General features: G+C 37.2%; 3 protein-coding genes across 3 annotated transcripts; all 3 read right to left on the bottom strand.

Moving 5' to 3' along the window:
• Nucleotides 1-7122: 7122 nt before the first annotated feature.
• LOC112573802 (C-type mannose receptor 2-like) lies at nucleotides 7123-10456 on the bottom strand. The gene is made up of 8 exons (XM_025254407.1): nucleotides 10413-10456; nucleotides 9801-9928; nucleotides 9337-9497; nucleotides 8826-8950; nucleotides 8504-8616; nucleotides 8006-8145; nucleotides 7432-7621; nucleotides 7123-7202 (listed from the first exon to the last, which is right to left on the bottom strand). The coding sequence occupies exons 1-8, from the start codon at nucleotides 10454-10456 to the stop codon at nucleotides 7123-7125; spliced, it is 981 nt and encodes a 326-aa protein (XP_025110192.1).
• Nucleotides 10457-15836: 5380 nt separating this feature from the next.
• Nucleotides 15837-20590, bottom strand: LOC112573892. The gene is made up of 10 exons (XM_025254572.1): nucleotides 20452-20590; nucleotides 19849-20067; nucleotides 19243-19446; nucleotides 18578-18739; nucleotides 18109-18275; nucleotides 17769-17873; nucleotides 17221-17422; nucleotides 16625-16894; nucleotides 16221-16368; nucleotides 15837-16026 (listed from the first exon to the last, which is right to left on the bottom strand). The coding sequence occupies exons 5-8, from the start codon at nucleotides 18241-18243 to the stop codon at nucleotides 16644-16646; spliced, it is 693 nt and encodes a 230-aa protein (XP_025110357.1). The 5' UTR covers nucleotides 18244-18275; nucleotides 18578-18739; nucleotides 19243-19446; nucleotides 19849-20067; nucleotides 20452-20590; the 3' UTR covers nucleotides 15837-16026; nucleotides 16221-16368; nucleotides 16625-16643.
• A 237-nt stretch (nucleotides 20591-20827) lies between these two features.
• Nucleotides 20828-24358, bottom strand: LOC112573893. Its single transcript, XM_025254573.1, has 5 exons — nucleotides 24144-24358; nucleotides 22557-22691; nucleotides 21530-21610; nucleotides 21250-21378; nucleotides 20828-21015 (listed from the first exon to the last, which is right to left on the bottom strand). Exons 1-4 carry the CDS (start codon nucleotides 24171-24173, stop codon nucleotides 21259-21261), a joined length of 366 nt encoding a protein of 121 aa, XP_025110358.1. The 5' UTR covers nucleotides 24174-24358; the 3' UTR covers nucleotides 20828-21015; nucleotides 21250-21258.
• Nucleotides 24359-24388: the final 30 nt, after the last annotated feature.

The raw sequence follows: 24388 nt of genomic DNA, 5'->3' as shown, positions 1-24388 counted from the left end.
ATTATATAACACTGTAAAATAACTTTTTTTCTCTAAAAGGTATATAACTTTAAGAATTGTAGTGAACTGATTTTTTGTTATGGTGAAATTAGTCAGGGATAGGGTGTATAGTGTCTAAGAAATGGGGTAGTCCAGTGGATGTGTCACCCCCCAAGGATCTCCCCCTGTAGCTGACATGGTAATAGTTGTATGTTAAATGCATGGAAATGTTTCTGTATTATTAAGGTCCACTTTCATTGTTATGTTTTTGGGGGTTTTTTCTTCAAGTTTTTATTTTTCTCACCAATAATGTATTTATAATATGAAACAAACACATTACACAAAGTTGCTTTGTATCAGAAATTCACAGGCAAAATTGACCTATAAATGTCGTAAAACAAAAAAAACACAACCAAAAAAAAAAACAAACAAAAACAAAAACAAAACAAAAAAAAGTACTGGCAAAAATGTGTTTAGGACTGAACACTGTGGCATCTATACAGCATTAAAAAGAAGGTGTGCATGCACACACAAAAGAGCATAGACATGTTATGTTTTTGTTTGTTGGTGTAAATCACAAAAAAACAAACAAAAAAATAACAAAAAAAGATTTGGTTTGAAATAACTTCGCACACCCGGATATTGTTTCGGGCACGAACGAAGAGCAGGGACCGTTGTCTGAAATAAATAAATGAGTCATTAAAGAAGGGAAGGTTATCTACTCCTCCTTCTCTCCTTTTCTGCCTTCCTGTCTTACACTAGTAACAGGTCTTAGTTTAAGCTTCAGACTATCCATGCTATTCATGATTGAAAATACACCTATCTCTCTGAAGCTTCGTACTCTCATTTTAACCAGACACTTTATTTTTTTTTAATTACTCGAGGAGCGCTCTGTGAGCTAGTTTTCTATCTCATCACCATCTCATCTCTAAACCGGAATTGTGTAAACATTCCTTTCGAAACCCAAGATCAAACGGGCCTTCTATTCACGACGCAGAAACTTCGCACAAAGACCCACATTAAATGACCATGGAATAAATGTCATCTGAGGATTTCCTGACTTCAGGTACACAAACTCTTGTAAATATAATTGATTACTCGTATTGTACATTCATTCTAACACTTTGTCATTTTTCATGATTTTTTGTAGTTGTTATCAATTTAACTTCAGTTAATCCCCACTTTACAAAAAAAAATTCACCCTGCTTTACTGTTCATATCCTCCTAGAATAAAGAACTATTGTCGCCAAAATTTTGTTTTAAAATGCTTACTACTTAAACTATGAAAACAACACTTCATCATTACTTATATTTGTTAACAAAAATGATATTGTATAGTTTGAATTAAGTAAGAATCATTTTTCAGTAGAAATGTAATATCCGTATATCCCAAGAGGAGTAGGGGGAGGGTAGGCTTAAGCCACGGCTGGTGCAAGTAAGGTTGTTACCACACTTTGTTATAAACAATAACACTAGGAACTTATCAGAGCTTATGTGTAAAACTATGTATAAAAATTATATTTATTATTTATGCACATTGACTTTGATAGAAACATACCTTAACATTGTTGGTTCGATTACGAGAATTTGCTTTGAAAAAATCATTCGTTGATTTATTTTGTTCCTCTTTGGTCTTTTTCACAATGAGTGTTACAGAAGTTTTGTTGTAGGTAGAACATTTTACTTCCTCAGTATTCTTTGTGTTGTGTTTACTGAACAAACAGTTGCAGACATGACAGGTACATTTATCCATTAATTTCTTTACCCTAAAAATACATCTTTCCTGAGCCCTTAAAGTATCATATTACAGATATTTACTGCATCATCTAATTGCAAATTCGTGTGGCTGGAGCAATTTCAGTGTAATAATATACATTTCCAAAAATATCAATTGGAAAATGTACAATGCAATTCAAAACTGATGCACATTGCATACAAAGTTTTTTGAAATGTGCAGTGAAATGTTGACAAGTGTACATGGATTAAATACGATTAAATTATACCTAAATTAGACCTCTTAACCGAAAGTATAATTATCAGGAAGTAGCACTACTTTGAGGCAGTGGGGGAGACACAAATGTGTGTGAATAATCAAAGGATGAATCTGTGGATGGAACGACAGTAGTTCAGCTGTTCAGGGGTAGGAATGAATACTGAAGGCATGCTTACACTTATGTAACATTTTACTGCCACTTTTATTAGAAAAAAAGATTTTGTAACTTTTCATATCACATGTGTCACACAGAAAGTTTCTTTTATGATCTGAACATAATAGCTAAAACAAAAGTAGAATGTATTAAATCTGTTTAGTGTTTTTAGTTTTGGTTTCACAATCTACAACTCCTTTTTTCTCGAAAATTGAAAAGTTGATAGCCATGTATCGTCATTCACCTTTAGACACTAACATTATGACAATGCAGTGATATCAAAGACATTGGCAATTCTGATCCTTTTAACCTTTTAACTTGAAAACTATATTTACTTAGTTATACTCTTTAGAAGTAGCAAATATTAGGAAAATTGTAGAAATCTATCAATTCCCTCTATATAACTTCCTCCCTAGTAGCATTGAAAGAGGAACCCATATGGGATTTACCCGGGATTCATCTGCCAAATCCATATGGGTCTCAGGCCGAGAGTGAAAACGGGTAAAGCATGGGACCCATATGTGTTTTGTGTGTGTGTGTGTGTGTGTGTGTGTAAAAACCGGGTAGATCCCAGATAAATCCAGTTTGAATTCTTTGATGATATTATTGGTATTTTTAGGTATTTGATCGAAAAAGAAAGATAGTCACAAAAAAAAAAAACAAGAAAATGGAAAGATACATAAAAATCGTCCTCCCCCACATTATCACCCCTCTCCCCGCCTGCCGTCCTAAACGGCTCCGGAATACATTGAATACCCAAATCATCAAAATAACCTTATAAATGCCAAAACAAATGGGATTAATAAGAGTGTTTCCATGATTCGATTATTAAGCAGCAAAAAAGTGCACAAAAAATGCAAATGTTAATAAAAAAAAAAAAAAACATGATGATTGTCTTTTACTGACGTTTATTGAAGAGATTAAATGTCTGTGAAAAAGGATAAAAAGCAAGGTCATTAAAAAATAATTTTAAATATACAACAATTGTAAGCATTGTCCATTTAATGCATAAAAATGTTTTCCTCATGACATGTTAAAGCAACACTCGTTTTTGATTATGAGTTGTAGAAGAAGCAAAAACAAGTATCCACTGACAAAACATTAAATTAAATTGCAGTTTTACTTAATTAGAATTTTTTTCCCAAAGAAAAGTTCAATAGATCTATTACAATATATCAAATGATGAGCATGAACGAATTGCTTTCAAAGGGAGTGATTAAAGCTTCAACAGACATTTCTTATAATAAATAAAATCCACGAGATTAAATATAACGCGTTCCAGGCTGGATTGCAGCTTCTGGTATTAACTACAACCATTTTAAAAAATATGCAAATTTAAAACTTGTACTTTTATAATAGCTGATAAAAAAAATCTTGTTAAAACTAACAGTCTTTTTTTCTGCAGGTAAAGTTGTACAGCTTTCACTCGTCGTCCCCCATACAATTTACTGACTTGTACAGGCTGTGCTCAGCCCCTTCCTTCTGCTATTCTCTGATCCTGAGCACCAGCCTAACCAAATTGATGTATACACCTGCAGGGTCAGCATCTGTACTTCAGGATAACCTTTTCTGCAGCATCTAAAAATAGAACAAATATAAGAATATGAGGTCCGCATAAAAAAGTAATCACTTAATTGCAGGTCACCGACCCTAAATCCAGAATATAATGAGAAAAAGGAAGGTAAAGCAAATCATATAGATATGTAAAGTGCCATAACAATTTTAGCTTATAATTCAGGAAAGGAACTACAAGTGGAACTGCTTAGATTTCTTTAGGCACACACTCTTGGACATATATGATTTTTTTAAAAATCCAATACATGCGAAACTAAAGATGTCTATCAATTATTGTGTTCATTCCTTTCTACACAGTGTTAACCAGCTGATTAAGGACTAGACACTGCTAAAACGTGTGTCCTATTTTAATTTTCAAATGTAATTGGATCACAATGAAATGAGGTAGGAAAAGTTTGCCAGGCTAGAGTTGTCTCCCTGTAATGTTTTTTTTAATCTCATGAAAACACAGTCAAATATTTAAATCCTTACCCTGAACTGTTTGTAAAATAAGGAGTGCCTTGTTCTTGAGTCCCTTACTTCTCTTTCAGACCACTGATGTTGTGTAACACGACCGAAGTTGTCGGGCTGAGTCAGTTGACAATAGCACAGATAGTATGCTCTCACCCGTGCTTTAAAGTGAATATTCCACCCATCGTCAAATGGCATTCCTGGAAACAGACAATAATAAGCATACATCATTTTTTAAAATAAAGTTGCTGTGGGCAGTATCATGATACATGTTATGAGAACTAGTATTATAAAACAAAATATGGATGAAAAACCATTAAGGAAATTTCCCATTTTTCTCTGTAACAAGCTGAAGTTGTTACAGAAAATTTATTATCAGCTGTAATCATGCCAACATAACAATGCCTTTGTTACTTTTTAGTACTGCAACATGTCATTTGTTCTATAAATAAATGCTATAAAACCTTCAAAGGGAATAGCAGAATAGATTTGACTCCTCCTACTAACAAATCAGAATACAGCACATACTGAGTGTGTCCGTTTTCCTGGGTCAGTCTTTCAATCCCACTCCAGATGGTCAACATCCTCTGAAGATTGTAAGGGAAACTGGAACCCTCTGGCAGTTTCCTCCTGTCACTCCTTTTCCTGGTGTTGTTTCTCCATCCTTGAAGCCTCCTTTTCACATCTTTTATATCACCTCTCATCTCTTCCAGAAAAGACAGTTGCTGCTGTCCCAGGTTTCTCTAGTTGAGCTGGAACCAACGAACACAATAGCAGAAAACATATAAGATGTAATCTTTGCTGGCTTCACTATAATTCACAATGCTTGGAAAATATAACTACTCTTGGTTGCTTTTCCTATTTGTCATATATCTATTTGATATCTGATCCATATTTATTTCATTTTTTTTTCACTATGCCAAAAGAAGGCTGGGATTTTCCACTTCTGGCTATATTTCACAAAACACTGTTAATAAGTCTTGGCCGAGAGTAAGAAAGTAACAAACTTTTAAATGATTATAAACCAAAATGACTTCAAATTACCTTCCAAGGGGTTGTGGGTCCCTATGCTGGCAGGATGAAAAAACTGAGAATGAGTGTTGGAGATGTGAAGCAAAGGTTAAATGTACTTGTCGATAGCTACTACTTGGGGAACCCTAGGGCTGACAACTACTGGCGGCAGAAGAGTATGGCAAGGTGGTGGACACTTCTGCATTGAATGGTCCTCACATAGTGATTCTCGGCATTCTTCTCTCCTTCGATGTCTGTTAGCTGTGCATCTCTGTGTCAAATGAATATATTTGCATAAACTTATTTAGCTCAGTAAATTTAAAACTATAGAGCTGTTGATATGTTTGTTAAAAAACTTTATTTTTTTTAAAGAAACATTTTATTAAGAAAAAATTTGTTTATCATTTTAAATATGCTATTTTTACCAGGAAATTGACAGCAGCCTTGTGTCCCTTACAATGTCAAAAAAGATCCTAAAATTAGAAGAGAAAATGAAAACTGACCAAAATCTAATCGGAGTTATCCGTGGCTTTTTGTTTGATTGGGAGTATTTGTGTCATCACTCTCCACCTGCGACATTTCTTTCAATCTCTCGCAGATTTGGCTAGCTGCTTGGTAGTTTACCTTCATGGAAATATTAAAAAAGTAGCCAAATTAATTTCACCAATCCAGAACAAAAGTATATCATACATTTCCCTTTAACAATACTACACTTTTATAGTGCAGCATAATAACCAAAGTTACAGTACCTGCTACAGTGTTCCAACAGTCCAGATATGCATCTTTTTATCTCCTTCCTTTTTCCTGCAGTACATAATGGTGTTAGCAGTCATTTTCACAATGCTCACCACGCTTCATAAATTTTTTTCTGAATATAAATTCATTTATGAAATAAAAAAATTGCACTTACTTAATGACTTGTGCAGCAAACTGGATGCATGGGCCATGAGGAATCTGTGTTTAATAATGAAGCTTGCAGATTTTGGTGGCCAGTTGCACATCCTGTGACCACTGGAATCTTTTAAAAATGCTAGCAAGCCAGCTGTCTGGAATTACAGCTACTGGCCCCTTTAAACCTTCTGCTTCTTCAAAAAACTCAACAAATGGAATAAGGCATCTGCTGAACACATGCAGTTTGTAGCATTTTATCTCTAATATGCAAAGCTTATTTCTTTGTCATCACTGTTAAATAAATATGTAAAGCAAACATAAATAAAATATGTATGTGTAATAGCATATTTGCCTGATAGTTCAAATGCAGGTGTTAACACAACACAGCCAGTACATTTTCTTTCCTCTCTAAAGGCTAAAGGCGGTAAACCCCCCTGTACCCATGAATTTACCCCTTTTAAGAAATTTATTAAAAAGTAGCTGAACAAGATAGATGATCTTCTAGAACAATTCAAATTGGATAATGAAGATCAAAATGTGTTGAAGTGGAATCTTACCTTAATTTTTCTTAAGAAGTACTTTTATGATAATCCAACAAACTAGATTTAGACAGAGATTCTTTAAGTCCAAGGTGAAATAATTCCAGAACTATTTCTACAGATCAATGTATAACTTTGGGGGGGTTTTCAACAGTGTTCTGGGATGCTTGGGGAGAGGTGTTTCGTTTTGATCCTGATCTAGATTTTTGCGAAGCTGAAACCATCGCGAATGGATGCTAATATCGAAATATCGCCAGTTAAATCGTAATCACAAGTTATTGGAGGAAATTCTGAACAAGCTCCGAATTCTCTGCATCTTTAATTACGACTAAAGAATTATCAAATTGCTAGGGTTCAGAACTGCTGAGCCTGCCGTTTACTTCTTTCTTGAAAACTTTGATTTATGCTTTCATGTATTTCTGAACGTTGCTCTATCCTTCTCCTATGAACGTGGTATTGATCTGCATTAAAATTTGGACATTGTTGGAATTAATAAATAACTAGTATATTAAATTTAGAGTATGTATAAGTTAAGATAAACGTACTGTATTGTTGAACAGTCGAATGCTGCTTGCAATTTTATCCTGGAGAACACTTAAATTTCGGATCGCTGCAGGAGAACAAAATGCGAATAGAAACAAAATTTGAAAATGGCAGGCCGCGGTGGCTGTGCACGTCTGCCATTGGCTAAAGTAGTTGCTTGTATTAGGAGATCCAGTCAGAACCGCATTTTCGAGATCATATGGACAATCTTTATGGGACCCATATGGGACTATTTCAATGCTGCTAGGGCTTATGTTTAAAATGCCTGTGAATTGCTAAAAATGTTTCCCACTTACTACGAGTTTTTTGGCAGATGTAGGAGTGAAATGCTGTGCAGTCCGTGAAGACCAGTGAATTATTCGAGGTGATCATTCCACACTTTTGAGAAACCTTGTCCTGCTTCAGTTCCTCGTTACTTGGAGATGTCCTTCGCACTCCTACCCAACATGGCGAAGTCTTCATATCAATATCATTCTGTATCTTTATCTGGAGAGGGAATAGAAAAAAAATGTCATATTATTATTATTTATAATCAAATGACAACACAACACTATTCCACATAATGTATCTCACAGTAAAATGTCATCATCAGACGATAACGAAGGTGCTAGATACATACGAACTAAATGATAACCACACACACACACACACACAGAGGAATTCTTATATTCTTGAAAAATCTAACATAATTTTGTAGTCTACCTTCTACAAGCCTGTGTATTAATGTTCATAGTAACACGATTTCAACAACGATATAGTCCCAGACATGACATTGACAGCATTTGTTACCCTGTTAGCCAATCTAATATAGAAAGACCAAGAGAAATTTTTGAAACTATTTCTTGAACTGTGTTTGTCTACACTACAGACCAGTTGGCTTAAAGTTCTGACGATCAGCAGATTTGTTCCCTCGGCTTTGCAACTGTCTTGGGCACCAGACCACGACATGGTCTTACTAGACAACTTGTAACAGGAAGGGAATCTGTTGATCCATTCAGATTCACAGTTGTCTACAAATAAAGAGAAAATGACCTGGTTGATGTTTTTAGATGCTCTTCAATATCATTATTCACACAAGCATTCATTGTCAGTGAGGACAAATACCGGACACTAGCAACAATTTATCTGTGTCAGTATAACATCATTATTTCTACACTAAATATAGTTTGGCAGTTTTACATCTTTGGTCTTACAACATGTTCACCCACACTTGTACACACTATTCGCATCACAAGACACTTTAGTCAACGATGGGCGTGAATTCCTTCGTCCATGTTATGATCACCTGTTGGCATCATGTTTTAAATATTTAGTATTTTATCAACTTCATTAAAACGATAATATAGATTATAATTCTTGAGTATTCACTTGATTTCACACATATGAAGAACAGAGAGGAATCACATGGCATGCCACTCAGAAAACCATCAGAGTCCATCACCAGACAGTCCTCTGTGATGAGCACGTCCTTCTTCCACTGTCTGCAAGGATAAATAAAAGTTAGAAGGGTTAGGAGATGTGAAACAGGACAAAGAATGTATTTACATCTTCAAGCATGAAATCATAGCTTTGATGGCAGGCACCAGCAGCGATCTGCAAGGCCTTACCAAGAGGGCGAATGTCTGAATAAAGGATGTAGACAGGTATGGAGGTAGATAAGGTCTTTAAAATGAATTAAATGGTAACTCACGTTACTGCAGGGGATAACATCGGAGGCTTTCCAAACCACTGCCACTTGCCATCAGATATCTTCTGAAGCCCCACCCACCAATGGGTTTGACTGTTGATGCGACGCATCTCGTTCCTGACCTGCAACTTCAGGCCAAACAAGTGGCGATGCAGTGAGTAAATAATGTATACTAAAGTTTGAAATGTCAGCAGCGCAGCATTTCTTACACAACAATGTGCACTTACATGTGAGAAGATAAACTAATGTTTACTTTTCCTATGAAAACATTAAAATAAATTATTTAAGCAAGTTTGCCTTCTGGAAAAATGAGATCAAAAACATTAAACAGTTAGAAATAAAACTGCTAGTCTCTGTTCTTTTTCTGTTTAAAAGTCAAGTAGTAAGCAAGAGCAATTGCATTTCAGACAAAAGTTAATTAATACTTTTGTACACAGGTGGACATATAAACAGAGTAAAGCATTCTAAATGATCATTCAGTATCTAGAAACCTGAAGGTATGAAGGTCGCATACCAGTTCGTCTAAAGACTCCAACGTCAGCAAATTGGCGCCGTCCTCATTACAGCTTCTCTGTGCAGCTATCCAAGGCTTCGCCTCATTATAAATCTTGTAGCAGGAATCCAAGATCATGATCCAGTTCGTATCACAACTGTTCCTAGAGTCGATATCGAGCTCTACGCAAGGAAACGAATGTGTCATAGACTATGAGTATGTAAACGCTATTATCTAACCTCATATGGATATATGTGTGCTTGGCTGACTCTCTCTGTCTGTATACATACGTGTATATAAATGACTAATACAGATGTTATCAGCTGTCATAGCTACTGACAAATGGAATAAAAGGTGAGGTTTTTTGCGTGAAGGTTGTAAAAGGTTGTCCCCTAGCAGCTGGGTTGACTGGAAGTTTTTGCTGAAGCAAACCAAGACGACGTGCCTCTAGTTCAAAACCTTTCTTTCTAACTGGCGGTACTTACTTAAATATTTCTTACAAATGTAGAATTGTTGCCCTTCGCAGGGAGCATCATTCAGTTTGCCCGAAGGGTACATCTCCACACAGTCCTCGTGACTCTTTACATTGTTGGGCTCGCCCTCGTTCCACAATCTTTAATCAAGGAACATTTGCCAGCATCCAAAGTAAAAGGAGAAATATTGACTTTAATGAAATTCTCAAAACTGATTATTTTTCAAGATTTAATTCACACCAGATCTTAACAAATACGTGGGATCGCGCAATAAGGGCCGAACTTTTCTTTCTGTCAGTCTCGTTTATCTACAGAAGCAGGTTTGGGTCATCTGATCACATCAGGTCTTTTATCATCTTTTCTCATTGAATTTATATCATCGTGCACTTTTTTCTTAATTCACTCGTTTTAATTTAAAATTTTTGTTGATGCAAATCTTCTTTATTACAGAAAAGTTGCACTTCAATAAGGGAATGTTTTGTAAAAGTGATGAAAATATTAATGACAAATGTGTATGAATTAGAGCCTTAGGAACCACTACTCTATATAAAGCTGAGCTTACATGATTTCCCTGAGAAAGATGAGTTATCATAGGTGACATTCCCTTGCTTTCACTTGAGTTACTTTGTAGTTTTACCACAGGTTTCCTTCAGAGGCAGCAGTTCCATCTCTGACAGTTTCTTTATTTCAGAGTGACAATAAAATACAACAAAGCATTGCAGTACTTATTTGTAGCCCTATACTCCGTTTACATCATGAAAATATTGATGAAATGGTGGTAACATGCTGAAAAGAACTAAATGTCTATTTACTCCTGTATAAGTTATGATTCGATACAAGTTTGCTGCCTGATATTTTGTTTCAGATTACCAAGGCTACATAATGTTTGTGTTGTACTCTATATCATAAAATCTATCAAGCTTAACTAGGTCTACCATTTTTCTATCACAGAGAATTTGGTTGGTATACATACCAGAAGAGCGATTTGGGGTTCCAAAGGGTAGAAGTATTGGAAGAAGTAACTATACTCTAAGACTAAGACATTATATTTCAATTAATTAGTTAAAATAATAACAATAATTATAAACATCTATTGTTAATTAAAACAACAAAGCGGACAGAAGGATATAAATGTAAGCAGAAAGAAAAACAATTAAGCAAAAATATAGTAGCTGGAACAAAAAACATCAAAATAGACATACAGTAGACACGTTAATGCTAAAATGTGTTAAACATAATCTTATGTTACATTGTAGGGTAGGCCATAATCAAATCACAGAAAGTGTCACAGTAATGAGCGTAAAGGTGTTAAAATCTTTGGTGAAGGTAACTGGATCATCAGTTTGGATTTTTTTCTACCTGTCAATGATCACCTGTGGGTGACAACATCGCTAATCACTTTGGCTAGTTATTTAAAATCCTTGATGTGTGATGACCAAAGTACCTGAGCCTTGGATGTATAGACTCGAGAAAAAGCCCGGATGTTTAAGCTAGAGAATCACATCGCAAGGTCAGCGTCAACCAGTCGTCAGGACTGTCTTCTATCATCGCAAAGACATCAGTGACCACTCGTTGAGAACAGGACTACTTGGATGCCATGACCCCAAGACCTTGTACTCTGTCCCCTTATAAAGTGACTATGAGCTCATGGCTCATTGATGAAGCATCCAACACCCACATTTCTTTTTAGACACATTTGTGAAAACAGTTAATTTCGCTGCCGGATGCTTACTTGTTCTGTCCATGATTCTAAAGACACCAGATCGGCGTCTTTTTCTTGGCAGCTTGCCAGGGCTGAAAACCAGTTCTTTGGTTCCAGAGACAGTTGGTAGCAGGAAGAATTGAGAAGCACCCAGTCTGAACCACAGCTTTCTGTTGTCTGAGATGCGCCTGTTTTTTTCCAAGGCAATTGTAAACATGTTACATTAAATTTCGATATACAAACAGGTGAATAATGTTGGTATATATATATATGTAACGATGAAAATGACACAAGATATCTTTGATGTGACAGTGGCGATAACATGTTTAAACATATAGGTAGTTTTATTTTTGACATTTAGGGATATCTGCATTGCGGACTGTGGATAAGTGCATCCTGTAACTTTATTTGTAAATTTATTTATATCTTTTAAGTTTATTATTCATTACTCGTTTGCGGACTTGTGAAGTTAAAGAAACACATATGTACAATATGCAGGTCAAATCATTGGTTTGTCATACGACGATTATGAGTTTTATTAAGTAGCCAAGAGAGGAAGTGTAAGACAGGAATTCATACCGAAGAATGTTCAGTGCTTGAAAAAATTAAAAACTGAACCTTTCTATGATTTTAAAGTTTTTAAAGTCTATAATCTGATATTTCAAATAAATTTTACACACTAGCGTTGCATACTTACTCCCAGTTAAGAGAAGGATGACCACAACTGTTACAGAGACCATTCTCGGAGACATCTCTCGTTGATTTGCGACTGTATGTCAGAGACAGTACAGAGAAGTCCTACTCCCCAGTGTAGCCACACAGTCATTTGCTGGAACAACATTTCCGCTCTGAATATTCAAAGAAACATTTGCACAGTTCCATTAACATTTGAGAAAAACGCAGGCATCACTTTTAATCTACTAAGTAGTTGCTGAGAGTTTAATCATGGCAAAGAAGATACTGTCGGATATTCTAGATTTCCCTTAAAGTTTCTCTAAAGTGAACGATAAAGAAAATCCTTCCCAATCTTCAAATAGAATACTGACTGAAGAGCGATAAACGACTTAGGAAACTATTTATGCATGCATGTCCGAACATTTTAATCCATGGCACCCTAAAATGAAATCCTCTTTCAACATCCTGTTTAGTAGATATTTTATATAAAACTCATATATATATATATAGGTTCCCAGTCACTTAATCCCCAAACACTTAATCCCCGACGCTTCCTCCTTAAAATGAAATTTTAACTATAAAAATTTGAGCCGGCGAAAATTTAATTGAAATTCAAATAATTATCTTCATATAAATCACATAAGTTTTTACATTAAAATAAATATTGAAATACATTAATATATTTAAATATGCTATTAACTTTCAACGTCATTTGAGCATCTACAACATTAGTTTAAAGTATTTTAATTGTAAACTTATTGTGATGTTTATAGGAAAATAATTATTTGAATTTCAATTAAATTTTTCTCTGGCTTCATAATTTTTATAGATTCCACTCAGACCTCATTATATTTCACACCCACCTTTTTTATGGAGAAAGAAAAAGTGATTGTAATTTTTTTTAAAATAAGACACAGCATCGTGCCTAGAAACAGTAAATATTTTTGTTTTCTTATCGACCGGCATGAAAAGAAGAATCGGAGTGATTTTGCTTTTGTGCTCATCAGTATCTGGATAAATGTATAATTTTACTTCTCAAATGAGTTCAAATACACTAGTCTAAGTAATAAAACACCATTTCGCTGATTTTAGGCTTAACTCTGTTGATATCCGCATCATCCCATTCCCTGGCTTATTAAGCTGATCAAAAAAAATTAGGACCGAGCCACTCGATGGCAATGTTTCAAGTTGATTTGCAGTACTTTTGCTGTAGTTCTTTGTCTTTGAAGACAGGATGGTACATGCGCACCTACCTTCAGAACATGAAGAGCTAACAATATTTTTATAATTTAACTTTTCCAAATGATGTTACAAAGCGTAAAAAGTATTTTGTGTTCTCAAAAGACACCAGTGACTAGACACGTCGAACATTGATGAGTGAACAAAGTGTGTTTGTGTGTTTGTGTGTGGGGGGAGGGGTGGTGGAGTTAATGGCTACGAAAACACGATGGAGAACCGAATTTAAGCACAATTGACTGACATGTCAACACATACTCCTGAACCAGATCTTTATGGTTAATAAACATTAAATCAGAAATTCCTAGTTGTGATGTGTAAGCCAATTCTAAACACGTATTGCTTAAACTCATGGTAACAATTGAATTCGCGTGTATATACTTGGTGACATGATATTACTTTCATTTTATTTATGCAAATAAAAAATAACGAGAATGACTCATGGAACTATGTAGTTTGAAAGGAAATCAAGAGTAAAGAATAATAAAACTTCAATTTTATTGGAATCATTCTAATCGGAATATTTTACTTTCTAATCAGAAAGAATAAGTCAAAAACTCATTGAACTATGTGGAGTGTAAAAAATTATGGGTACAGAAATAAAAGCTTGTCTGTAGTATTGGAGTTGTCATACCACTGGTTAATACTGAAAGTATTACTGACTTAAGAAGGTCCTAATCTCTAGTATCGTGGTGTGGTGGACACGAATATGACCAGGAAATTTATGTATCGACTGTCGTTTTGAAGATATTTCTTGTAGTTTATTTTCTGTTGCACGTGTACATCTATCCAGTACGACTGTAACAACAAACTAAATAAACGGGATGACAAAGCAAACGAAGTCGAGAATAGTCTACTCCAACATATCGTCTGCACTGAGACCGTCCATATGGTGAGATGGAGAGAAGAATATCCAGAACTCAGCTCTCCTCGAGGCTCGCAAAATCCTGCTACCACTCCTTCACATCAAACTAAGTTTGATGAAAAATTTTGTGAAAGCCTTGGACTGGACTTCGCCATCTTTCCGATACCTTCATGAAAGATTCCGTCAGACTTTATCTGATGTAGGCAGTATATTTGTCTTAGCATTATCTTATTTTAGGAGTGCAATAAATGTGTAAATCACGTAGCTTGCAGCTTTAAAATACTTTACAACTTTCTGTCCATGTTTGAACTATTGGATATAATATATATTAATATGTACTATCTGATGATAATAACGACGACGATGACGACAACAATGATGATAATGAGCTACATAGTTGACTATATGTAGGGTTTATAAATGTCAACGATATACCTTAAATTTCGGGCTATTAGCCTCGACTTTTCCCCATCTTCGCGGATGTTTCAGGATTTTTCAGATTTCAATTAATCCTTCGATGAGTTCCATGTTGAAGTATTAACTGTTCACGTTGTTACAGTGTTAACTGTCTACATTTTAAAATCAAAGCCGCATACAGTTGAAGCATTCAGATCCGTTGTTGAAGCACACACCCTCATCATGCTGTAACCGAGACGAAATACCAACGATTCAGATTTTAAGTTGTAAATATTTGCGGTTTATGAACAAGTTCGGCTTATTCCTGAAAAAAGTATTTTTTAATTTTTTTGTGTTTTTTTTGGTTTGTTTGGGGTTTTTTTTTTTTTGTTTTTTTTTTTTTTTTTTTTTTTTTTTTGTTTTTTAAATTACAGGGAGCACCTTATATACAGGTGCGCTTGCTAGAATTTATTTAATGTTAACTGTCTTTAAACTGTTCAGGGGATGTAAGCGAGAAAACTTGACACAGACGACTAAAGGTAAGTTGTCTCCCATAGACCGAAGCGAAAGCTCTCTTCTTCTCTCTGATTATTTTCACACTATACGACAGACCGTAATGTCTACGATTTATTAAGAACAGGAGAAAGGTGTCAGCACAGAAATGTTTTGGTGTTTATAAAACTGTGAAATAAGGAATAAGTCAATGTCTTTTATTTTAGTGCTACTTTACTCCTTCCATCACAATTCCCATACTTGTCAAAGGCTTAACTTTGCTCGTGCATTTGATTTTAAGAAATTTCTTTACATATGCATTTATTATGCTTTTTTCAGGTAATTGATTAGTTATTATTGTCATTTATTGAGTGATATATATGATGAACTACACGGTCTGCAGACACATACACATATGTTCTATTTACAGACACTTGGAATACAGAACACTAAATAGAGAAATACAGAAATGTTAGACAGTCTGGTCTATTCATATGTTAACAGTTCTGAAACAGTAAAGCATCGTTGTGTTTTCTTTTGTAAAACTCATACAACTATTTGTAATGTTCCTAAATATATATATAGATAAAGATGTGAGTGACGTTTCTTTTGTTCTTAGTTGACACGAAAGATAAGGAAATTTTCATCAACAATGAATTCATCCACACGACTAATGTTTGGTAACCAATAACAAAGACGTGGTTTCGATTTATTTACTAGTCTGAGTTAGCGTGTAAACTGGCTTTAATGGTTCTCATAATGTATTCTTTCAACAGTGTTCGTTGGCGGACAACCCGTGATCAGCGCCGACAGGATACCGAGGTACCACGGAGGGAGACATCACTTCAGTGTAATACTGGAAGTTCTGCATCCTGCACAAACAAGTCATCAAAAAATTTACAAAAAAGTCTGCTCTGCTTTCAAATATGTGCAACAATATTAACCAATAGAAACTACTGCGATTCCATTTTATTTTGTTCTGTTGTGTGCAGTGGAATGCCACATCCCTGTCGACATTCATCAGGTACGACTTAGATTTTTCTTTACATATCTTCACAAAACCTACTTTGTCCAGTTCCTGGATCGCTGGTCATATACGTGGTAGGTAATGACGGCTCTCCTGTCTGTGACTCGGGGTACAGCTTTCCTTTGGCGGGGTCGACGCCGTCAAGGGTCACGTGATCGGCTTCATTCTGGCCGAGGCTGGGAAGATTCTTGTCAAAATAAGAAGGTAACTAGTTACACCATCATACTATGCACACTATCATCATCATCGGCAGTGTTTAAAGCATGAGATCAAAGTCAAAATCTACGAAACTGTTATCCGCTATTTTTAATTGTCACTCACACATAAGACACTCAACAATGAGATCCGTATAATAGAGAAAGCTTTTCTTTTTTGAGAATTGCCACTAAATACCGTGTCACAATAATACCACAATAAAACACAGTAGATCACAGAATCGTTACCGTCCACGTTCGCCCGTTATCAGCGGTCTCTGCACAAGTGTATCGCCCACTGGAGGAAGCAAAACACCCGAACGCCTGGCTCGACACCCGGCTTTTGACGAAGGAGCACTTGGGGCCCAGTAGGTTGTTGGGGTACTTGTCGGAAATGAAGCTCTGTACAGCCAGCCACTTGGGTCACCGTGGCCAGGTCCTGCCCCGTGTACTCAGCCATGCCCCAGCTCCCGTACTTGCTGGCCGTGCCCGTCGAGGAAAAGTAGTTGAATAAGCCGCCTGTGTTCAGAATTTAAGAACAGGAATCACGATCAGCAGCCACGTCACTCATTGCCACAAATGCTTAGTAATAAACCACTTAGTTACTAGATCCTCAATATCATTATCAATCATCGTCTTCATTGTCGTCACTATCATTACAATCGTTGTTGTTATTATCGTCGTTAATAGTTGTCATCATGGTCACTGTCATCGTTGTTATTATTATCTCGAACCAGGATAGGGTAAGCTAATTTCCCACCAGAGTGGAAGTTAACTAACCCACCACCAGGCTTCGCTACCTTCGCCAGGTGAGGAGCTGCCGAGGGTTTGTCGAGCGTGCTCACCTGGCTTATTGTTGCGCGCGTTGTTCGTCACCACGTCCAACCAGATGTTGAGCTGCTCCTGCACCGGCCGACGAATGGCGTCGTCCCTGTTGAAGGCGATGGCCTTGTCTGTGACCGCTTGCACGTTGGCACCACTGACGATGGCGCCCTCTTCCATCACACTTGGCCCGCCTTCGTACATCACCAGCTTCAAGCCATTGGCCTGTGACAAGATTGTTATCATCAGTGGTACTATTGTAACCTGCATCATTCTGTTCTTTATTCCCACGGTTCTTCATCTCTAATTCTTGTTGTTGCCACCACCACACCACCACCACCACACCACCACCACCACCACCACCACCACCCTCACCATCATCATCATCATCATCATTTCCTTTTTTCTTCTCTTATCCAAAAGACAAATGTTACAATGATTGCACGATTTAGTTTTGACAAAGTCTTAATTAATTATTATCTTTACATTTTTGTGTTGTTTAAATAATTTCAATACACTGACGACTCCTTGTCTAAAGTTCCTAAGTTCCATGTTATTCCATAAATTTGACCTGTGCCACATCCATGTAGTGTCTGAAGTAGTCCCGTGTGCCGGCCTGTTCATTTACACACAGCTGCTGTATCTGCTGCATGCTCATGTGCGGCAGTTCACTGGCCTGAAGAAAAGAACAGCCAGTACTAGAAGTTGTATAACTTAGCTGTAACTTGTTCCTTCGTGAGGTTTGTGAGAGAAACTGGTTTACGAATTCATGCAAGTCATACTTTTTTGTAACAGGGTCCGTTCATATCGGTGGAAAACGTATAAATTGTTACTTTTCAAAGGACTCTTATTTATTCATTATTTCGCTCATTCTTTGGTTCCAGTGGAAGCAAAGCACAAAGACTACCCACGTGTTTTCCTGCAGCCCCATCACAGTCAAAGTAGCCAGTGATGGCCATGGCCTGGAAAGTTAGTCTTGCGGTCCCCAAGGTCCTCCAGAGCCTGGCGGTAGTAGTCCTGGTAGCCTGTCTGCCAGGCGTAGACATTAGTCAGCCGATCGCGCTTCAGAGCTCCACACCTGTCACAACATGAACGACTTCTGTTCACAGCAAGTTGAGGGGGAATCCTTCAAACCATCGTCAATCTTGTGTTTAGCGCCAACATGGTTGCATGCGCAGTGAAAATAAATTTCAAGCGTCTAAACCCAGCACATCATTCATCATTATTGCTTTTTTAAAAATTATTATTATTATTATTATTATTATTATTATTATTATTATTATTATTATCAAGTCTTTCCCTAGATGTGGATGTCCTAACGTGTAGATTACTTCCTAGGTGCTGCAAGTAAACCCAAAATAAATCCAACCGATTATTCACCTGGTTCCAAATCGAGGCCACTTCTGATGCCCGCACGTTAAAATACTTCATCCCTGCTTTCCATCCGGGTTCGCTGGGAAACATGACCTTACCCTTTTCTCCAGTATATTGTGTCTGTCTGAAGATTCCATTCCACACTTCATTTGAATATTCCACGTAGACCTTTAGGAGCGAAAAAAAGTCAAATCATATAGTTAGGAATAAAACAAAGTTGGATGATTTCATTCAGAATGCCAGATCGTAACCCCTGACCTCCACGCTCCAATCGTTCTCAGCATCGTGCCCTCACATCGCAAAGTAGTTTCACTTACTAATATACTAGCCACTAGAGATCCTGAGGTCACAGGAAAATTAATGTTCATATTTTAAAATTAATTCATGCAGACTTATTATAGTACAGCACGTATAGCACTCAAATTTATTTCAGTAAAACCTACGTTGCGTTGGTTACTGCTCCTGTTTCTGTCATTTTGAAAGGTAAAGCATTACATTTTTTTACTGTCACTTTAAATCATTACAAATGAAATTTATTTAAACATTTATATAATTTTATCCCCTGACGCTACATAATACTATTTTATCTTTTTGCTAATATAATAATACATAAGCAACATTTACGAGGGTGACTAGCAGCTCGGCTTGTTTTTCAATGTAAGTTCTTCTACCTTCAAGTCAGGCCTCAGATGTTGCTTGAGATACGTGGCGAACTGTCTGACGTAATTGTCGTCTGCTGCGTGAGGAATGCAAACCCAGGGATTGGCGCCAACGGTGTTGGCGAGCTGGACTAAGTACTCGATGGAGCCGCCACTGGCGCCTTCTTGCGTGTGAAAATTCACCGGCCTCCTCGTCTCCCACGTCGTCGGCTCCGGCTGCAAGGACAAGTGAGAGAATCATTAAAATTTAAGCTGACGGCATTTCCGCTTCCATGAACCTGGCGTGTCTTAGATGTCAAGTTGCTTCTAAGAGGATACGCTCAGCAAACTTTTACGCAGCATGTAAATTAAAGTGAACTATCTGGTGACAACCAAGGTTCCACGAAGGATGGGGGATAAAATAAAAGTAAAAAAAATGTTGCCAAAAATTTGCATTCTGATTTAGCCTCGCTAAGGTTTTTAATGTCTAATGGACTTCACCACTGGTGGACTGCAATTTTTTTCTAAAATTAAGTAAATATTTTTGAAGGATTTTTACAAAACTACCCTCTTTTTTCGAGAAGGATCGACAAGCACAAAATGAGTTTAAAAACAATGGTAAAAGTCTTGTAACACTACCTGATGACCGTTTGTCGCAAGATAGTCCATAAACCTGATCTCCGAGAACCGCTGGAGAAACTCCAGGAACAGAGGATGGAAAGGAAAGCGCTCGTAAGTGTTCTCGTAACCAGGAGGAATCACTCGGATGTTACGGATAGGGTTGGCCGGATTGGTTGTCCATTAATTTGAGCAGAATTCCCCCGTCGTTAATATTAGGAAAATTTATGACCATTCTACCTGCAGAAAAAGACATGAGTGAGTGGATAAGTGAGTTGACATATGAACGTAAACCCTTGGACAAGTGAAGAGAATGTCTCCCGATTTCTGGTTGACTAGACGATGATTTGTTTCAATAATAAAACTTGTATGTATAGCATCTTCCCTACTAGGCATCCACCTTTAGAAGAAGCATCTAACATTGTAAACAACATGTAACATTTTAAACATCACCCAGCCACCGCTCTATTTTGAGACCTTGAAATATATTTACATTAAAAGGTATAATTGCTACGTGCATATTGTGAAAAAAAATGATGATTTCTAGTAAAGAGTATATAAAAATCTGTGTAAAATATTTACCGTTACACTCATTAAAGTAATTTAAATTTGTTAGACAAGCACCTTTGCCGTCGTGGATGATGTGCTGTTCTGTGAGCCCGAACTCCAGAATGCCCTCGCCATCGTAGAGAATGGTATAGTTGCCCCTCTCCTCGTACTGACCAAAACCACGGAGGAACAGCTTCGCGAGGCGCATGTCCGCTGCAAATCATGTAATGACGTCACAATGAACAATTTGTTCACAATATTTTAGGAAAATGGCTGCGAAAAGAGTAAGTACTGAATGTAAACTGATAGTGAGAAAGAAAAGAGACAGGATGGAGAAGGAAAGAGACTGGAGAGGAATTGTCTCAAGCCAGAATGTCTCAACTGAAGAAAACTTTCTGGCTCCCAGAATAATATTCGTATTTTGTGGAAATGCTGTTCTACTTGCCATCGAGACTCGCGGGATAGCCATCAGGTCGCCAGTTGACCTTATTCTGCTCCTGAGTGTCCCAGTCGTTGCGACTTTGTCTCTGGGTGATCCACTCCTGTGACTGCTTAGCCACGTCCACCCACTTCAGCTCGGAGGAGTAGTAGCTAATGCCTCCTATGTTGATGCCAATATCTATCCCCTTGTTCTGCATTCTAAACAGAATACGGTGTTACTTCAAATTCAATTTTACTTTTAATAATTGCCTTATTCAAATCATCATCATCATCATCATCTAGAACGATGTCGTCATTGTTATTTTTAATACTTTTTTGTTTTCTTCTGAAAAGAGGAATGTATGAATGTCGGTAGAATTTAGTTACCTGATCTTTAAATCCATGCACAGAACAGAATTCGTGAAATTAGCAATAAAATTACAAGTCGCCTACATGTTGGCATCATACTGGGAGCAGTCCTCTCCCTTGTAACCCTCGTAGCAGATGCATTGTCCGTTCCTGCACGCGCCCCACTGGCAATGGCCTGACAGCCGCACTCTCCAGGTGCGATGCATTGGACACCTGTCAAAGACCGGTCATTGAAGACGATAATTAGTCGACTACACTTTCTTCATGGTCCTATGCTCCTCTAGGAGCTTGAGCTTCCCTTGGTGTTGATTTTCTTCGAATATTAATGTTTTGTCTTAAATATAAGAACAAAATTATCTCTCACCAGCTGGACAGCTACAGTCCCAGACACACTTGTGTTCAGACGCTGACCACTTCCAGCCCGCCTCACAGTTGCACGTTCCGTCTAAGAAATAAAGTTTAAAAAAACAATTATAAAGGTCTTTCTTACTGATAGTACTGCTGTATGTTTGACCGTGTTCAGCATGATGTTAAATAAAAGACTTTTCCAGACTTGGTCAAACTATCGGCCATATTTGTCGTGTTAAGAATGGCCTTTGAGCAGTTCAGCGTTTTCCGAAGTTTGTCGAATTTTCCATGTAAAATGTTTTGTTGTGTACATTGATTTCTTAAAGTTATGTAGCCGAACCATAATCTAAACACAACATAAATCAGAACAAAGAGTTAAATATGGTTTTTTTTTTTCCCTTGGGAAGTGTCTTCAAATAAATGGTCTTGCTCTTCGAGTAACTAACATTCGACATTAGTTTCAAATGTCACAACATCTTTCATCCTGATTGCAATGGAACTCAAGAGTCCTGGAGTCCTGTTTTCTTTAACTTCAATTCAGTATAATAGCAGATGCACCGAGATAAAACACGCAGGTGAATATCTCAACAGGATGCGTGGCGATCCCAAGACCTGAACGCGCAAACAAACGCTTGAGTCGCACGAGCATCGCCGTGCTTCCCGTAGACTTGGCTGTTACCTGAGCCAGGTAGAATTACCACTACAGTAGAAAATTACCGGCGTTTGTCCTCAGCAACTGTCTAAACAATTCGCTGTGAAAACAAGGCGGAATATTTTATAGTCATGTTATGGGTCAGTCGATCCCTATTAACGACGGTGGGTTGAGATAAAAAGGTAATATTATTCCTTAGCCGCTCTGGAATGAACGAATGAATGGAATATTAAGAGGAGAAAAACGCGTTCTAGTTGTGACATGATGGTAAACTCGTGACTGTTATCAGGTCCTTGAATCTTTGATTGGACATAGACCCGTCTGTAAGTCCATCCAGCCACCCGGTCCTGTCTCTCCGTCACAAACTCACCTGAGTTCGTTAGTAACTCACCTGAGTTGCAGGTCCCGTGACCCTCACAGTTGCAGTCCACGCTACAGTCTCCTCCTTTGAAACCTTGGAAACACTGGCATCGGTTATCTGTGTATCCCATTCCAGTTGCAATGTTGTTGGGCGAAGATCAGTGTGCTAAAATATGGAAATGGTTGAAAGACACTCTGTTTCTTGTTTCGTAATTGTTACTAGTTAAATTCTTTCTAATGAGACATTGATATCCAATTATCATTTAGCAAATACATGAACCGACATTATTAGGTATTGACTGACAGTGATTATCCGTCTTTCTTAACAAATTAAGCAAATTAAGCTGCTTTAGTAATCAGGAAATGCTATAGGCAATTATCGCTCATTAGTGTTCGTAGAAGTTATAATATCCCAGGTTTTATTGAAGTTGTATGTGATACTGTTTATTATTCAGTGCTTTGATACGAAGTTGGTTGTTTTAGTCAATAGTGTACCTGAATTTCGTTCCATGGTTATACAAAATGTTTATAAGCGATTTTAAGAGTTGAGACTGTTTTAACGTGTTTAGTCCTCCACTTCCATTATTTATTTTATAACACCTGTAGTTGAGGATAATACTGACAGAGACTTGAAAAGCCAGTGGTCAAATGATAAGTTGGGCTTAAAATGCAGATAATGATGTTCTGACTACTGTCCGGCGAAAATTTAGGTTTACAAAATGATTATTTACTTACAATCGCTTTCAAAACACAGCTTGGAACCGGATGAATGATAAAATTTAGTAGTGTCAGAGTTTGACGAGAACAGTGTGAATACTTTTATCAGTTTTGCCGACTGGCCACCACTCCCTTGATTTATAGCTAACAGTCTGTGAAAAGCACAAATCGCTTGCGATCTCTAGAGAGGCTCAGTTGACCAGAACTGTAAACACGCGTCTTCAGTACGTCCTTTGAAAGTCAGGGTGGGTGCGGGTCACTAGCTTCCTTTCTGTGCCAGGACCTGCACAAAATTTACTGCCAGTGCAAGCCGTTTAAACGGAAAAGGATCTTTACCTACTCGGGAGACAACTCTCGATGGGTCAGTGACGTCACAACATGGCGGACTACCTGCCTCGCGTCAGACCTGGTTTTAGCGTAAGTAAACGATCTTCTGGCCACCGGAAATGTTGATCCGACATGATTCAGAACGTCAGTATCTATTGTTTAAGCCAAATTTCCATTTGACTGAGTAAACATTATTCTATTGTCTGCCTTTGGAAAAAAAAACATTGACCTATCGAGCATTTTCGCTCGATCATTGGTTTGAAAAAAATTAAATATATCTCTTCCAAGACTATTCCTATCAGTACTGTGTCACGGATCAAGACGACGAGGTTAAATGCAGCTCAAAATCTTGGCCTATTAATAACAACTATATATAATGAATTTATATATTTTAAACCGATTTTAAGCCAAAACTATTAAGCTTTCGTTGCATGTTGTTATTTATTTTATTTATTATTTAGATTCGACTACAGTATTAACTGTAGCAAGGATTTGTTTTTACCTGGCTCCACGCCCAGCCCTCCTCCTTTTTCAGCATCAGCGCTTATGTTATTTATTAAGAACTTTTAATTACCTGCATAGCATCAGCGCTACAACGTTCCATGTCTTCAGTTCCATTATAGCAGCTCCAACAGTTCTAAGCTTGTGTTTCTGTTTGGGAAAGAATTTATAATCTCGGTAAATTACTCAGGTATATTGCGCTATCAGTTGCACCTATCAAATACCATTTAAATTGTAGAACATAAGGTGACCAGACGTCCCGCTTTAGACCTCGTGTCCCGCCAGCTCATCGGGCGCGACGCCCAATGTCCCGCTTTC

This window comes from Pomacea canaliculata, linkage group LG10 (assembly GCF_003073045.1).
Source record: "Pomacea canaliculata isolate SZHN2017 linkage group LG10, ASM307304v1, whole genome shotgun sequence".
NCBI classification, from domain to species: Eukaryota; Metazoa; Mollusca; class Gastropoda; order Architaenioglossa; family Ampullariidae; genus Pomacea; species Pomacea canaliculata.
Note: the sequence above shows the minus strand (reverse complement) of the source record. Positions and strands in the feature narration are given on the sequence as shown.